The 17548-nt window shown below is 38.4% G+C and overlaps 1 protein-coding gene across 3 annotated transcripts; it reads right to left on the bottom strand.

Annotated features, from left to right (window-relative positions):
• Positions 1 to 145: 145 nt before the first annotated feature.
• slc9a3.1 (solute carrier family 9 member A3, tandem duplicate 1) lies at positions 146 to 17345 on the bottom strand. Of its 3 annotated transcripts, none has more exons than XM_031295769.2 (16): positions 16880 to 17345; positions 7770 to 8072; positions 7052 to 7212; positions 6219 to 6297; positions 5866 to 6043; positions 5532 to 5752; positions 5227 to 5429; positions 5018 to 5107; positions 4860 to 4930; positions 4518 to 4647; positions 4257 to 4393; positions 3712 to 3835; positions 3085 to 3258; positions 2564 to 2618; positions 2366 to 2452; positions 146 to 1189 (listed from the first exon to the last, which is right to left on the bottom strand). In XM_031295769.2, exons 1-16 carry the CDS (start codon positions 17136 to 17138, stop codon positions 912 to 914), a joined length of 2550 nt encoding a protein of 849 aa, XP_031151629.1. In that variant the 5' UTR covers positions 17139 to 17345; the 3' UTR covers positions 146 to 911. The 3 variants fall into 3 exon arrangements, with proteins under 3 accessions (XP_031151629.1, XP_035847558.1, XP_031151628.1); XM_035991665.1 differs by lacking the exon at positions 16880 to 17345 and adding an exon at positions 9836 to 10359 and having other exon boundaries at positions 2564 to 2621; positions 3091 to 3258; XM_031295768.2 differs by lacking the exon at positions 16880 to 17345 and adding an exon at positions 9836 to 10358.
• Positions 17346 to 17548: the final 203 nt, after the last annotated feature.

The raw sequence follows: 17548 nt of genomic DNA, 5'->3' as shown, positions 1-17548 counted from the left end.
TTTTCAACTGTAATAATTATATATAATGCGTATATATGAAAAGAGAAAAGCAGCCAAAAAACAGCCTGTTTAAATGAATAAATTGATGATTAATCTATCTACTAATCAATGAAGTGACTAATCATTTCACTTTATACACAGTAACTGACTCCACAAATACTTAATTTTTATTTCCAAATCCATATTTTCAATCCATACAGTTAAAAACCAAAGTCAGTCAAAGTGCTCTTTGTTAGAGGAACATAAAAATATATATACCCGTTCACTTGTGCACAGATTTGAGATGGTTATATTGTCCACACAAACTTCATTTGTGAATAAATATAATGTGTCTTTCATAGACATTTTTACAATGGTCTTATTTTCAAGTTTAATATTTGACCTCAAGTGCTGTTCTGAAACATATGACGAAACACACAAAAATGTTATATTAAGATTAAAGAGCTGCAATTATTTTCATATCACTCTAATTAAATGTATCATCTTCATAATACAACACAATACATAAGTATCTACTTTTTCGAAAAATGTTTTTGCATAACATTCAGGGATGAGATACTTCATAGGGACTGATTTGCAATGTTACTATGAACCAGAGCAGAGAATGTGATGATGTTCGATGTGTGCTAGTAAATAACTTGCTACTGTGCATACAGGATCTCTGGCTTTACGTGCAGCCTCCCCTTTGCTGAAGTTAGAGCAACAAACAGAAGCTGAAGAGAAGGGCACAGGGCAGTTGTGAGACTGGGAATGTTTTGTCTACAGACACAGAAGTAAGATTACCGGTAAGCAATGGCATGGCATTATTTCCCTAGTCAAAATTTTGAGAGTAGACTGTGCAAAGTCTGAGGTTATGTTCTGTGTCTTTAGGCAGCCAGGTTAAAGGGAGATGAAGAAGGGATGGGATGCTGCTACTTGTCAGAGGGAGGTGGTGGTGGAGGCGGCCACTTCTTGTCCTTCTCCTGTGAGGCAGGAGTGTCGGCCTGTGCAAAGGAGTCGGTGGACTGAGTGCTGATGCGTAGAGGAGCCAGGCGGCGCAGGTTGGTGGGTGTCCACGGCAGCCTCACCTGGGCCCGCTGCGAAGGACTCACTGTGCTGCCATCGGGCTCGTCCTCCGCCTGCCACGGAGGGATCTGCATCGGTGCCATAGGGTCCGGGTCTGGCATGAAGGTTGGATTCTCAATTCCAGCTGGTTGTAAGAAAGAAACGGAATTAGTGCTGACAGGATTTGGGAGTTAAAGACAGTAACAACTAGTAGTGGAAAGTAATTTAGTACATTTACTCAAGTTCTGAACTTAAGTCAAATTGTGAGGTACTTTTTGAGTATTTCCATTTTTTGCTACTTTACGCTTCTACTCCACTACAATTCAGAGGCAAATATTGTACTTTATACTCCACTACTCTGACAGCTTTGGTTACTAGTTATTTTTCTGATTAAGATTTTACATTAAATATAATACATTTTAAAGATTAAACCAGTGGTTACCAACCTTTTTGGCTTGTGCCTTACTAAAAACAGTGTCTAGTTGGAGCCCATTGTCACAGTATAGATGCCTTGAGTTTTAAGCAGTTCATTTAAATAACTGCTTGAGGCCCAACAAGGTAAAAACATTCAATGTTTCACAAAACGAGCAAAGCTTAGAGAAAAGTAGCAGAACTTTGTTTTTTCCTTCTTATCTGGCCATTCCGAGGGGCATGGCCTCTAGGTTTGGATCCACTGGACCAATCTACCATACCACTACATAAAGGAGTTAAAAAGGTAATACTTTATTTTAAGGGGTGTGCATAAGACTGACATGACACCATCTTAACCATGACATGACACAGATTGATAATTGGGCCTGCCCTGACATATTTATGAGGTTATGTTGTCTAGGTTAATGTCAAGTTGTCATAACACAGAGACTGTTGTCTTCCTTAATGACAAGTTGTTATAGCAAACATCTCAAGCAACACTAACTTTGCATTAAAAGTGTCACCCAATGACACTTAATGACAACAGTCATAAAACTCCTTTATGTTCATGACAGGTGTCGTGTCATGGTTATGACAGCGTCATATCAGTCTTATACACACCGCTTCAAATAAAGTATTACCATTAAAACCAACTCCACCTCAAACAGCTACAACTGTAAAATACTTCTTACACATTTATGCATCAGTGTTAACAATCTAATAATGTCAGATGCAATAATAAATCAGTCACGGGACATTTTGCGATACTATTTATGATAATGTTTTTGTACTTAAGGAGGATTGTAAATAAATGACTTTTACTTGTAATGAAGTATTTCTAGAATGTTGTATTGGTACTTTTACTCAAGTAAAGGATCTGAGTAGTTCTTCTTCCACTGATTAATTTTACCTCCTGCTTTGTAGTTGACCCTGAAGGGGAATGAACCACCTGATGCCTCTGAGCCAGAGGCATTGTCTCCCTCTGACAACTCAAAACCTAGAAGAAGAAAAAAATAAGAAATTGTTTTTCAAAAAAAGGGTTTTCATTAAGCACTTGGGCCATTCAGGGCTTATGTATAGTTTTTAAAACTAAAACACTGATACTAACCTTCATTATTAGCATAGTAGTTTTTACTTGTGTCCGTTGATTTCCCATTTGGCATCTGCAGGTAGTAGAATAGTTATTTTATTTGTAAATTACTTCTTAAACCAAGTTACAAAATGTGAAAAGCAAAGCCGTAGTACACGTGTTTTGTCTCTTAGGGCTGGGAATTATTTTTTCTAGTGCTGATTTTAAGTACAATATCAAAATATATAATAATACTTTTTTATTACCTTACTTTCCTGCAAAAACTGTATTCTCTATTCTTTCTCTAATTTTGATTTTTTTTTTCTTTTTTAAGGGAATGCCTAAATAAAATATGATAAAATTGTGATAACTTTTTATTTAAATCAGGTACTATCTGAACAGAAAATATGTTTTAAAAGATTACCAAATCTGGCAAGATTTTTGATCAAAGTTTTTGATATTAGTCCTATGACCACATTTTTGATTGCTACCAAAAAAGGTTTTGAGGTTTTGGCTATTGTATAATACCCCATGTATTCTATACTGTAAATAAAAATGACCTTCTGTTGCTGGTCTTTCTTTGTGTGCTTGGTTATCGTCTTTGCTGGAGCAAGGCCCATCTTTGCAGACTTAAAGGACTCCAAACGGTTTCTCATGGTCCTCTGGAAGATCTCCTGCACCTCATTATCATCTGTGTTGATATCTAAATGGTTCCGGCTGTACCTGTGCAAGTGCTATACACCAGAAAACAAGAGGCAAAAAATTAAAAGTATGATAATTTGAAAGCAGATTTTTGATAAGACAAAGAGGACAAGAAAACAGTAACTTGTTACTTGTCATAAGTTTCAGACATTGTTTTTAATGGGACACTTTTACAGTTGTATAATGTCCTATGTGGCTTCTAAAGTTACAAAATAACCCTGATTGTGACGAACTGGGGGTGCAGGGTTTGAAAGAAGCGAATATTCAGGAGGCAGGTTGCGTGAAGCTATTGTGCTGCATGATGGGAAATGTAGGCTACAGCATTTCTGGAGGTTGTAGGGACTGAAAATCAGGATATCTTGGCCTCTGCTGCATCAACTTTGACCATTCTTTTTTTATATCTCTCGTGAGTCATTAACCTATATGGAAATGCAATGCAATGTTATGAATGTAGTGTGTATAGTGATGTTACTGAAAATGCTTACCTGTTTCCTGCCCTTGTACAGATGCTGTTGCAGCAGGTGATGAGCATCGATGTCCTCTGTTTCCCTCGTACCCTGCATGGTCTTCTCATGCATTTGCAGGCTCACTGAGGACACAGGGTCTCTTCTACAGCAGGAACAAAATACTGTCAGTTACTTCATGTATTTAACACACTCAGAGTACAGCATTAATTTAGGCTTATCATACAAAATATGGTGGAGAATTGGAGCTAGATGGTCAGAGCAAGATCATTTCTACTAGTTTGGTTGCTTGTGGTCACCAGAGGTTGGTGTCTGAGCAGATCTAATGGAAGTAAATTCAATCAACGACAATTGTAGATCAACCCTGATTTTCAACTTCTAAGTACTTAATGCACCTTTGATATCTTCTATTTTAAAATGTCAATCTTCAAATTCATATTTATAGAAACAAATTAAAGGAATTGGAGAGTTTTTCAGTAAATTATTGCTCTTAAAGTTTGTTCTTCTATTTACAGACTACCTTCCCCTGTGATTGTGGTGTGAATCAGGTAAAAATGTTTGCTCACCTCATAGCATCGGGATCATCTGATGCAGCAGCCATGATGTCAGGCAGGACCTCTGAGAATTCGTCACCTAACTTCTTCTTGAAGTTGATGAATGCAGATTCATTGCGGACAAACTCCAAAGAGCCTCTACGTTCACCCTACAAGACCAGAGGACTTCCTTTACCAACTGTCATTGACCAGCGCCAAATCTCATGTCTGGTCCTTTAATGTCCACTTGAACAAAACACGCTTGAATATACTTATACAGCATTAGGCCCTCACCTCATCCACGTAGTCCACGGCATCCTTGAGGTTCAGCTGATGGAAGACGTTGAAAATGTAGTCCTGTTTCTTCCTCGCCTCCGACGTCAACAAAAACCTTGACATCCACTTCTCCTCAAATATTTTCCACCTTCATAGTGAAAGAAGAGATTGTAGTTTCATTCAAAGCCATTTCATTGGTACTACTTAAATGGTTTTAAACAGGGGCCATTCTAGGATCAGACCTTTAGGGAGGCTCAGCCCCTAATGAGAATGTGACACGGATACAGTGCCTTGCAAAAGTGTTAGCCCCCCTAAAAAGGGTCTAAAATAGCCAGTGGTTTTAAAGATGTCTTTACATACTTGCCCCTCAGGTAGTTATCTCCTATTTGTCCAGATATATCTTCTATGGCAACAAGCGAGTGTTCAAACACCTGAAAAACAAGAACAGAGATTCTGTAGTAGTTGGACTGCACCCTTGTACATATTGTTTCCTGCTGTTGTTTAATTTTGAGCTCTACCTTGTTCTGCACTTTTTCTATGAGTGTGACCTCCGCCACTGCAGCTCTCTTTACTTTAAGCCACGTGACAAAAGGTTTCATCGTTACTCCCTGCAACAGAAGGAGATTCATAAGATAGCTGTTATGCCTTTTGTGTGAGAAAGTTACAGAAAAAAAGTACCAATATTGTAGTTTCGATCGGTTAAATACAAAGACAGAAAAGTGGTTACCTGAAGAATGACAGTGAAGTACACTACAATGAGAGTAGTGCCGATCATCAGCTTCTTCTCCTTTATTCTCTGGTCATCCAGCATCGTAGCCAGGCCATATGCGACAGCCCCTCGCAGGCCACCGTAGCTCATAATCAGCTGATCTATGAACGCAATAGGGACCAGCCTGTACTGGTTAAGCCACCAGGTTTGGATAAAGGTACCTGTAGTACACATGCACACAAACACAGTATATGTTATGACCTCTGACATCAGATAGTGGGCTGTTTGCACTCAAAACCAACAGCAAAATACATAAATCTCACCGATGAATCTATACACAAGGGTGAAGAAGAGCGTGAGGAGGACGAAGCCCGTGTTCCACACCCAGATTGTCTTATCAATGGCCGAAATGCCGAGGAACACAAAGATGATGGTTTCTGATCCATTTGCGAAAACCTTCATGACATATCTGACTGTGTTGACAGAGCTCTCAGCCATGTTTGAATTGAGGTACTTCTGGCAGCTAACACCACAGAAGGTGACCCTACAGAACAAAAAGTACATAAATAGCTAAACATGTTTATGGTTTTATGCCTGTTTCTATGAATCTTTCTATGTACAGAAATACAAATGAGATGTTTTTCATCGAGAACTCACGAAAGGATGGCAGACAGGGAGAGCATATCAGCTGTCAGGTAGGAGAGGTATCCCAAGACGAAGATAAAGCCTGGCTCAATGATCTGGATATTTTTAGTGTATTTACTCAGTAAAGAGACCAGCAGTCCAAACGCTAAGCCCACGAGGGAACCACCGAACGCCACCACAAAGAAGGAAACTGGAAAGAGCGAGAGGACAAAATATGTTATCCAGTATAACTTGCAAACATGTCTGCATCCATATAGCATCTCTAAAACCAAACCCTGGTAGAGTCTATGGACCCAGGCAGGATCACCTACACCACAAGCACATTACACTTTCCTATTAATGTGTAAATACATTTGACTCCTTACTTATCCCTTTAATGATCTCCACAGCATTTATTCTGGGTCCTCCCAATTTCACAAACGCATCAAATACATTGAAGAGCACCTAAGAAAAGAAGAAGAAAGTTAATTTTCTATCTTTTGGTAGAATAAGGTTAAAAATGAATATTACATATATAGCTCTACATTTGTTCATTTCAAATGCTTTCTTCTTATTTTTGTAATTATTCCTTATCTGCAGCTCCTACATTGTCTGTAAATGCATCACAAGGGTTCTTCATTTTTCCTGTGTTTTGGGCCTGTAATGCCAATGTGTATTGAATATGAGGCTGTACTAGATACTTTTACTTGACTTTTTGTTTACAAACTTAAGAAAAAATATCTTTAATCTTTATCTTTAATTGAACTCCACATGGTTTGAACATATTTGTTTAAAAGTGTTTCTTTCACTCCCAGAAGTTAAATACTTGGAGGATAATAATTATCCTCACATATATAACAGTGCAATGCACTAACACGCCTCAGAGATGTCAGAGACTGTCATTAGAAAGGTGTGAAAAGTTGAAAGTAGCTCCTTTTTTCCCCCTCCTCTCATCACTGTAGTTTCGTGGAATTTCATGATTCATAACACATACAAGTAATATTTCTCATTAGATCAACCTCCTCAAGGAGCACTTAGATTGACCAGTGAGAGATAAAGTTCAGGCAAGATGACAAGACCTCAGTCAGGGTAAAGGTCCTCACTCTGAAGTGCACAGTATTCCTTACGCTTTATGTCTTAGAAGTATGGAAATAATGGATGTCTCGGCAAACTGTTCTGCTTCTCAGGTAACATTAAAAAAACATTGTAGCATACGAACCACTGTCACACCATCGTTGAGCAGCGACTCTCCAAACACCATGATGAAGAGGACCTCATTGACGTGGACTTGCTCAAACACAGCGAGGACGGCTACAGGGTCCACAGCAGCAATCAAACTACCGAAGAGAAGATACTGCAGCAGACCGATGTCCAAAGCACCTACAGCACAGCACACGGGCCAAAATATACACTAAATTTGGCTTTTATTTAGTTTGAAAGAAGCTGTAAGAAAACCGGCCCTTTAATCACCCTACAATCCACTAGTTGACTAAAAATCCAACGACAGAAATCCTGGCTCTCTTTTAATTTTATGTTTTTAGCCATACCAGCAGCATGGATTTATGGATGGCAAAGCAAGTTTGACAATCCACCGCTTTGGTCCAGACTGTAACACAACTATTGTATTGGATGGATTGCCATGAAATGTGTTACAGACATTCATGGTAATAGCCACTATAACTCCATCTCAGACCTCCAATCCCTCTCATCAGATAAAAGTATTTCCAACCCTCGTACAATGTTTTTTTAGTGCCTGACACTGACCCACACCACACACAGTTCAAACTGTAGTCACTCGTCACAATCCTAGTGGACATTTATTTCACCCCGCACACCCCTTATTGAAATAAATTACAGAAATAAACAACAAACGTAAATTAACACAATAATGAGAGTGACAAAGCAGCAGGCAGCCTGCTAAAGTGAATGTCTCTTACCCATGGCTCCTCCCGCCTGACACCCCCACAGCGACAGCCCCAGGGTGGCAGCACACCAGACGGTCCCCAAGATGGCGTAGAGCAGGATGCCCCCCAAGTTGGTAAAGAAGAGCTTGTTTGGCATGGAGTAGCCCGCGTCCAGGATGATTTGAGGCAACAGGAAGTAAAAGAAGACTGTTGGGGTCAGCGAGAAGGTCTGCTGAAGGTCTGCAGCCCAAATGATCCCACCCAGAATCCAGCCGAAGCAGATGAGCAAGGCACTCTCTGGGATCACATTAGTCACACTAGGGAAGGACTCGATGACTGAGAGAAGAGAAGAGAAGAGAAGAGAAGAGAAGAGAAGAGAAGAGAAGAGAAGAGAAGAGAAGAGAAGAGAAGAGAAGAGAAAAGAAGAGAAGAGAAGTTTTTTTCTTTAAAGATTTATCAGAAACAAAGAAAATATAATGTGAAACTTTATCTAGTGGGATCCCACACAAGCAGGTGTAGTTTCATAATAACCAGTAATAAGACTGAACCTTAGATTCTTAGATATTCAGATTTAACTGACAAAGTTTAAAACGCATCACACCTACACCATGAAACTAAAACTCAGTGAGGTTGCAAAATTTACAAATGATCAACTGAGAAAGTGCCATTTTTTGTTCTTGGCATATGATTAACCAGCATGGTGGTGCATATGAAGGGTTATAAATCTCTCTGAGTAACTAAAGACTTTTCTTAAGGTCAATTTAATGGCCTGACAAAGTGCTACATATTTAATAATCAAACCTACTGAACCATAAGAATAGACCCATTTCAAAATGTTGATTTCTCTTTCTAGCCCACAGGGCTAAAGATTTCTTGTAACAATGTGCTCTATTTAAAAGTAGTTAAAGAATAAGTTGAGACATTTTTGATGAAGGTCTGTTATACTCCAATGCTGTGTTTATATTTGTGCATGAGAGTGGAACCCAAAGGAAGCTAAAAGAGCAAGCAGAAGATCAGTGTAATAATGCATCAAACATTAAACGATGAAGTGATTATAAAAGGTCAAAAACTTGTGACAATCCGTGAAATTTCTAATACAGTACAAACATGCACAAAAACTGTAGAAACTCTCCTGTTCTCAGGAACATCATGCTATCTTGATAACACAGACTAGTGTTCACTGATGCCAGAACTGACACTGTTTGTTACAATATAAGCGCCATATCATGGTGCAATTTAAAAAGAACAAATAGATGAAATGAATAAAAATGTCTCCCTTCCCCAAAATTAAAGTATTGGCACCGTTAACGGCCCTGAAAAAACTATTTTCTTAACCAGCTTTTTATTATTAACAATAGGGTCCGGGCTACTTCACAAAAAACAAACTTGATAAGTTTTGGAAAGGTTTCTTGAAGCATAACGAAAAAACGAGCGATAGAATGATGAACTGATCTAAATGCTAAAAGGGCGGTGTGGTTTTTTTTTGTATTGGCTCCCTTCTTGTAAAAGACAATAAAACATGTTTGAAAAAACAAAAAAAACAACAGGGATGAACATATCATTTTCAGCCAAACTTAGAACAGTTTTGGTTATTTCCCATCGCAGATTTGTGTTTTTGTTCTAGCTCTTGTGAGTTCTGATTTATTTAGAAAAAATTCAGGGGCTTTAAAATACAAGTTCAAATGAATATTCCCTTCTTTCACAAAACACATTTTCGTTTTAAAATGTAATAAAATGTTTTCAGTACGAGATAATATGAATAATTCATGCATATGCCAACATGTGGAAGATCTTCCAGAGTGTGTAACAAAAAGATTTTTTGATGATTATTTGACATTAGGTGGGTTAAAAATATCTCAACATTATCTTGTTTGACAAAGGAATCTGTCGGGTTGCAATATTCAAATTATGCATGACGTGACTCTAATAGGCTGGTGCTTTGCCATTTTCTTAACTTCTTTTCTCAACTCATAAGAACAATAGTCCTATAAAATGAGTAACTAGTAGTAATGGGTGACTGGTAGTTCATATCTATCAGTCTACATCATAAAAAAATACTTTTCTAGGACATTTCATTTCGTAAAATGTTTGTTACATACCCAATTTAGCCAAAACAGCCACCAATATCCATAATGCAACTAGGTAAGGGGTCTTAACATGGTTCCACTTAAAGGTCACGATGGATATTCCTGTGATGACCCTGGAGCCATTGCCTTGTTCAGTCTGATTCAAGTTCGATTTGAACTCAGACAGTGGCTTCAGATGGGACTCTTGATGCAGTAGCGCCACGTCCCCTTTCACGCTTGTGACCCCTGAGATAAGGCAGATCAGTAACACTGACCCCAGCAGCCAGAGGTGTACATATCCGCAGCGTTGCATTCGATCAAATTGATTTAAAAATGTAGTGAAAAAAAAGTCCTTTTATCTGAGATAGTCAAGCAGGTGAACTGATCGTACCAAGACCAGACTAAACTGCCGGACAGTGTGTCACACCTCTTATCCCTGCTTTTCTTTTTGTAGGTATGTGCTTTCTCTGTCTTTTGTTTACTATAAATTTCTATATTTTCCCTTCTCTTTCCGTCTAGTGCTCCATCTTTCTATCTCGGTCTGTGACTGTGTCCTCCGGCAGTCTGTGGTCAGCAGCGGTGCAGTGAATTCAGAAGTGTGCAGAACCCTGGACTAAGCCTTTTATATGTACAGTGTTTCCTCTATGACAAGGTTATATGTATATGTGTGTGTGTGTGTGTGTGTGTGTGTGTGTGTGTGTGTGTGTGTGTGTGTGTGTGTGTGTGTGTGTGTGTGTGTGTGCGTGTGTAGGGGGAGTAACGGATGTCCAAGAAAGGTCTCCAGTTATTCAGTCACGTTTTAAACATCCACCAGTCACTACTTGGTTTGCGCTTTTTCCGGTCTCTATACGCATCAACTCAAGTTTGTGTGTGTCTGGGAGTGAGGAAGTGACACAAGTGAGCAGAGGTCATTTGATGTTGAATGAATACCTGTGTGTGTTTGGTAACATTTCTACTGGCTTCGTAGGACAGCTTTGTGCTTAGTAATGATTGACGTTGACGTTACTCAATCTTGGTTAAAGACTCCCAGTGCTTTGACGTAGGAGAGAGATGACAAAGCTGTCCTCTCACCATCCCGAAATAAACTTCTACTATGATATAATGGAGCTATGATTCACTTCATAAGCTTATTCCTTTGTTTTGTCCTGAAACTTTTGACATTTACTTTATGATACTGATTTTTAAAGGATAAGTCCAGGAGCTCCATTGTTGTCCATAAACTGTAAACTGGGGTGGTGATGGTGCAGTGGATATGACACATGCCTTGAGTGTGGGGGTTCTGGGTTTGATTCCCACTGTGATACATCAACCAATGTGTCCCTGAGCAAGACACTTAACCCCTAGTTGCTATAGAGGCGTACGACCGCTGAGATATATATATATATAGCAACTGTAAGTCACTTCGGATAAATGACATGTAATGCGATGTAATGTAAATAAAAATAAAAACAGTGATCCAAACCGTTGAACTGGGAGCTGTAGTTTATTTAGACTAAATCCTGCATACTCCGTCCTGATGCAATAAACACTAAAACACCAAATGTGTGTTAATCCACAGCTGAAAATAGTCCCCCCAAAATAAACCGTGTACTCCTCTTGGAGTAATATTACTGAAAACCACAGTGCCCAGCTGTTTAGGAAAAGTACTGAGCCTCTTTACAGAATGAAACTGTATATGTGTGAGCCATTATTAATCAATAGGCTTGGGGCTTGGGAGTTCCACACACAGTATAAAGTTGAAAAGGATTAATAGGCAGAGTAACACATTGTTGGTTTTGGTCTTTTCGTGAGATTTGTTGACTTTAAGAAGAAAGAATTTAAAATATCGGCAGCCTTATCCTTAAAATTATCACTTAACTTATCTCTCCAAAGCGAAGATAGTCTTCTTACAGTACTTTCAAGTACAAATTCTAAGCATTGATTCACTGAACTGGTTATATAATAATGACCAAATGTTTTTAAGCCAAGTGTCCCACCCTGTGGGAACAGTGCAAGGGACAATATCCTCATTGGTAAGATTAACTGCTTTGATGATTTGATACATGTAAGCTCTTACGCACACGCAATGTGTTGCACGCACAGGTGTGTGTCAGTATGTCTCTCATAAGACACAAAAATATTACTAATTTATTCTGTTTACTTAATTTAAGGACCATTACTAAGTTTGGTCTAATTATTAAATGATTAAAGCAACTTTATATGTGACAAACATTTGCTTGGTTTCTGACAGTGGTGGGAAAAAAAGTAATAATACCACATATTTGAGATTATATTTGTGAATCATATATATATATATATATATATATATATATATATATATATATATATATATATATATATATATATATATATATACAGTATATACATATGATGTTTCTGGATTAATATTACTGCTGTATTAATGTGTGTGTTGCATTTTACTGCTGTAGATGTTTATGGTTCTGCTAATTTTACCTCCTTTATATACTGTTGGGTAGTTTAATCTACAATGCATCATATTCTACATGTTTGTTGCGTCGCTGTCCTGAAAAGTGTCTAAAAAGTCAACTTTTCATGTAGGTGAATTATCTCAACATTTAAATAAACACTTCATCCTTCAGTTGATCACATCATTCAAAATCAACACATCCATGGTTTACATCAGGGGTCACCAACACGGTGCCCCCGGGCACCAGGTAGCCCCCAAGGACCACATGAGTAGCCCTCAGGCCTGTTCTAAAAATGAAAATTGAATATTGATATTATCTGTTTCCACCTTGTTAAGTCATTGTTGATAATTATTGATAATAGGAAATGATTAAAGTGATCAGTGTCTTCACATAGATGACTATCATTAATCATTAATAATCATATATAACTAAAGGCAAACTGAGCAAATTTGTTATTTCAGAAGAGTGTATCAAACTGGTAGCCCTTCGTATGACTCAGTACCCATGAAGTAGCTCTCAGTTTCAAAAAGGTTGGTGACCCCTGGTTTACATGTTACAGAAGGGGAATGATATATTGTTATTTGAAGAGTAACTAAAACTGTCATGAAAATGGCGTGGAGTAAAAAGTACAATATATAAGATGTAGTGGATTAGAAGTGCAAGTACAAGGACCTTGTATTTGTACTTAAAAATAGTGCTTGAGTAAATTAGTTACATTCCACCACTAGTTTCTGATGTGCTCTAAATGCTGTAAATCATCCTTACAAGAATATTTAGCTGCACAGCCTGCACAGTCAAGCATGAAATGCCCTTTTCAGCCTTATTAACTAATGACCTAATACATATTGCTGAACAGTGGCTGGCCTTTAACTTAAACCTTTCAATCATTCTAAAGTGGACACAGCTCTGTGCACACTTTTACGAGAGGTCAACTTCATGGTGAAAAAGAGGTGACATAGAGGTTGTTTTCAGACTGGGAGGTACATTAGCTGCAGTTAGTGATTAGATTAGTAGATTTTTTGCTCAATAAAATGAGTCATTTGTGACCCAGCAAACACGTCAGTGTAACAAATGTGGATAAAGTTATATTATACATCACTTCTTCTTGAAATACAAGTGTGTATGTCTAGTTTTAAACATTTAAATGTAAGTACATGCTAATGGTTTCCCCACTGCAGAACAAACAAACATTTAGTCTTATTTTCTTTGTATCCAAAAAAAGTTTAATCCCTATATGAAATAGCAGATTTAGGACGCATTCAGACCAAAGCAAGCGATCTGGTGATGCAGTGGTGTGGGAGTGTCACCAAATGGCTCATTTGTGTGACATCCTGTTGTGTGCTTTAACCTCCCAATATAGCACAAGTAGATTTTATATTTCACAATTATTTTTTTTCCCTCAGATGGTTTACAGATTTGACATTTCCGACCTCAGCTTCATTTCATGGAGAAAGAGAGAAGGAAAAGAGATAAGCGACTGGGCTTTGTGCTGGAGCTTGTTGCAGTTGAGGATTAGTGTTCCTCAAGTTACAGTGGGGATAGCAGTTGTTTTTTTTTTATTTGTTTTTTTAGAACATATTTAAACTATGTTAAGTCAAATTGTAAGTGTCTAACCTCTCGAACTTGCCAAATTTAGAAGCATTTCTTTTCACAAAAATGTAAAGACAAATGTCAGTAGCTGCAGAAACATCTACTAAAACTAAACATATTATTTTGTTATCACTTATAACAGGACTGTAACGTTTTCAGCTAAAATCAGCACAGATTAACACTGAAGCTGCCAAAACATCTCTCACACGCTATATCTACTGTAAAAAAAACTAAACAAGAAAAAACTAAAAAAAAAAAGTTAGTTAGTTGTGTCCTATTTCATTGTTTGGTTATCAACATTAGTCATTTTCTGGATAATCTACGGACAACCACAGTCCCATATTTATGTCAGTGGAGTTGTATACAAACATGCACACACACACAAATGCATTAACATCTACATTGTCCACAGTGCTGCAACTCATTTGGGTCTGTTGTGTATACATGAATTGCTATTTACCATGTTCTAGGACAAGACACGAACTCCCGCTTCATCTGGTGAGATATATACATTAACAGAGGTCAAGCTTTCTTTAGGCCGCAATCTATCTAAATTTCATTTTTTCAGAAGTGGATTTTGTCCACAACTATTTAAAGCGTTTGAATTTGAAAAAACAGTCAGCTTAAAAAACATGTAATATTATTTTGGGTGACGGTTTATATCAAAACCGTCTGACAGCTGGCCGGGTTGGCTCAGTGGTAGAGCAGGCGCATGTATACTGAGAGATTTATCCCTCGACACAGAGGGCCAGGGTTCCAATCTGACCTGTGACGATTTCTGGCATGTCTTCCTCCTTTCTCACCTAGCTGTCCTGTTAAAAATTAAAGGTGGAAAAGCCCCAAAAAATAATCTTAAAAAAAAAAAAACGTCTGACAGTACCGTGAATTGATACATATTTTACAGACCAAGTTGCACTCAAACCCTGAACCTTGGAATGAGGTTGGGCGATACATGTGGTTATTTTATCCAATAGACATCAAGGAAGAAGCCAAGGCACACGTCTTTTACGCCGAAACGCGTTGAAAATTTTATCTTATTCTTAGAATGTGCCAGATGCATTAAAGGCATTATATATATATATATATATATATATATTTTTTTTTTTTTTTTTTTTTTTTTCCTAAAAGACAAGTGCTTTGGCTTCTTCCTTGAAGAAGAGCACTGCCTTTTTTTATCACTAAACTAACTAGAAGTTCCAAGAAGCTCTCCAATCTCTTCCGTTTTTCATCGGTTATTTTATCCATTGATGGTTTCTTATTTGAATTTCCATAAAGGTAACTATATCAACACATACAGTATATGCCTATCGCTATATACAATTACATATACCGTAATAGAACATGTTATACACATCACACATACATTTCTTCATGTACGACTGTGAGATGAACACCCCTGGCATCTCTGCAGCCTCTCCCGGTACTTTAAGTATTTCCATGTTATATTACGTCATACTACTACTCTACTTTTCAGGGGGAAATAATCTACAAACATTGATATAAGTGTGATGAACAAAATATTAGAAACACCTCTCAGTATAATGTGGTACAATTCAACATCACAAACTCCTGCTTCCGATATGACCATCAAGTTCAATTAACACCTCAAAAACTGATAACAACCTTCATTATAACGCATGGTAAGGTGACATTGGGTGTCCTGAAAAGCACCCTAAAATAAAATGTATAATTATTATTTTTATTCATGAAGGGGTGATTTATTTCAGGACTGCTGTATTAGACTATTAAGACTAGTTTTAGCTACAGTAAGTAAATGGACTGTTTTTATATAGCGCTTTTCTAGTCTTAACAACTACTCAAAGCACTTTTACATAGTACAGGAACCATTCACACACACTGTGGCCGAGGCTGCCGTACAAGGTACCACCTGCTCGACCAACCGCTCTAAACTGAGCCACAGCCGCCCAGTGTGCCTTAATGGCAGCTAAGTGTGTGATCAGCTTTTAAAATAGGATGCATTGTTTTCCCACCTGAAAGTCCGAAACAAGGTCCATGTTTTTGTTACATTGTACATTTGATCCGGTAAGTTTTGGTTTCACACTGCAGTTATGCACGCGCACTAAAGATCTATACGTGACAAAACTACGTCCTGCCGTCATCACATACGTGAGCTGCGTCTCCAGATACTTCTAATTGATTGGTTTGTAGACGGGCTTCCCCGTCCTCTCGTATCCTCTCTCTGTGTGTCGGAGTTTTTTTAACTGACTGCTGCTCTCCTCTACTGCCGCGGCTGTTTTTGTTTTGTTGTGATGTTGAGAAGCAAGACACAGGAACTTTCTTTCTGGAGCATTTATTCAGAGACAAACGGAAACCTACACTGTACATTTACTACCACTTACCAAGTACACTGCTGATGTATTCTCTGCTCTGATAGCCGACCTCTGTCTGCTCTGAGCGCATTCACCGTCACTCTCTCTCACGTACAGGCTAAGCACCGAGCTATTCCCCGGTCTTGTAACACAAGGAGAGCCTGCCAGAGCTTCTTGTATTTGGTCCGAAAGTCCGAAACATCCAAAAAATGCTTTTACGATATAAACGAACCGGACCACCTCTTTTGATGGGACCAACATTTGGTCTTTTGATCCGGACCGTGGTCCGAGGCACCTTTCTCACCTGCAATTTGGGTTCGGACCAAGTGAGGTAGGTTTGAAAACGCCCTAAGATTAGTTCTACCTCAACCTGCTATAATATTAAAATGCTTACGTTAATAGATCATTAATAATAAGCTAATAACATAGTATAATATTATTAGACTAAAATGTTTTTTTGCTGTTTCTTGCAATAGTGAAACTATAAATGCAGGACTTTTACTTGTAATGGAGTACACTGTGATGTTAATACTTTTACCAAAGGATATTATAAGTACTTCTTCCACAACTCAATCAACCCCCTTTACCTTGGAAGTGTAAATTCTGCACTCTAATCACTGTCAAAATGCCCTAATCACAATCAAATGCAACCTCTAAATAAGTCACCACGACTTTATCAAAATATATGCTCAACTAAATCACATTTATTATTAAAATAACTGACTCACCGAATTTGCAGAGCCAGCTGACCAGGACCCACAGGGCCACCAGGTACGGGGTGGAGACATGTTCCCACCTCCAGCTCACAACAGCCAGAGTGGTGGCTCCTTGACTACTGTTATTTCCAGCGTCAGAACCTGGAGCCACCTCGGTCCCGGAGCTGAAATTTGTGATGGTCATTGTAGTGACATCACTGGCCGGATTCTGGCCTCTGGACTCCATCAGCAACATGCAGATACAAAGTGCGTATTGCCATGTAGCTGCCATGTTTGGGGAAAACTGCTCCACAAACTCTTACTGCAAAAGTTATTTAGACTGTTGACTCAAGTGCTGCAGGTCAACCTCAGATTATGAGTCTTTCATTCCTCTCCTGTGTCTCCTCCTTCCTTCTCAGGTCAGCTTCACGTTGTTCTTACCTATGTCCACATCTTTGGCCTGAGCATTGTGGCCCCCTCTCTGCTCTCTCCTCTCTGTAAGGATACAGCTTTTAACAGCCGCTGAAGCTCAGCCCATTCTAATGCTCGTCTTTCTCCTCCCACTCTCAACCCAGACCAGCTAGTTTAGCCACTTTCCTCAATGGAAAATTTGATTCTCCTGTCTTTTCTCTATTGGCTATGAATGTTTTATAAGCCGATTTTCACAAAATGTACCAAATTAAATACCCTAATTTTAGAAGC

This window comes from Sander lucioperca, chromosome 14 (genome assembly GCF_008315115.2).
Source record: "Sander lucioperca isolate FBNREF2018 chromosome 14, SLUC_FBN_1.2, whole genome shotgun sequence".
NCBI classification, from domain to species: domain Eukaryota; kingdom Metazoa; phylum Chordata; class Actinopteri; order Perciformes; family Percidae; genus Sander; species Sander lucioperca.
This window is presented reverse-complemented; position numbering and strand designations above follow the sequence as displayed.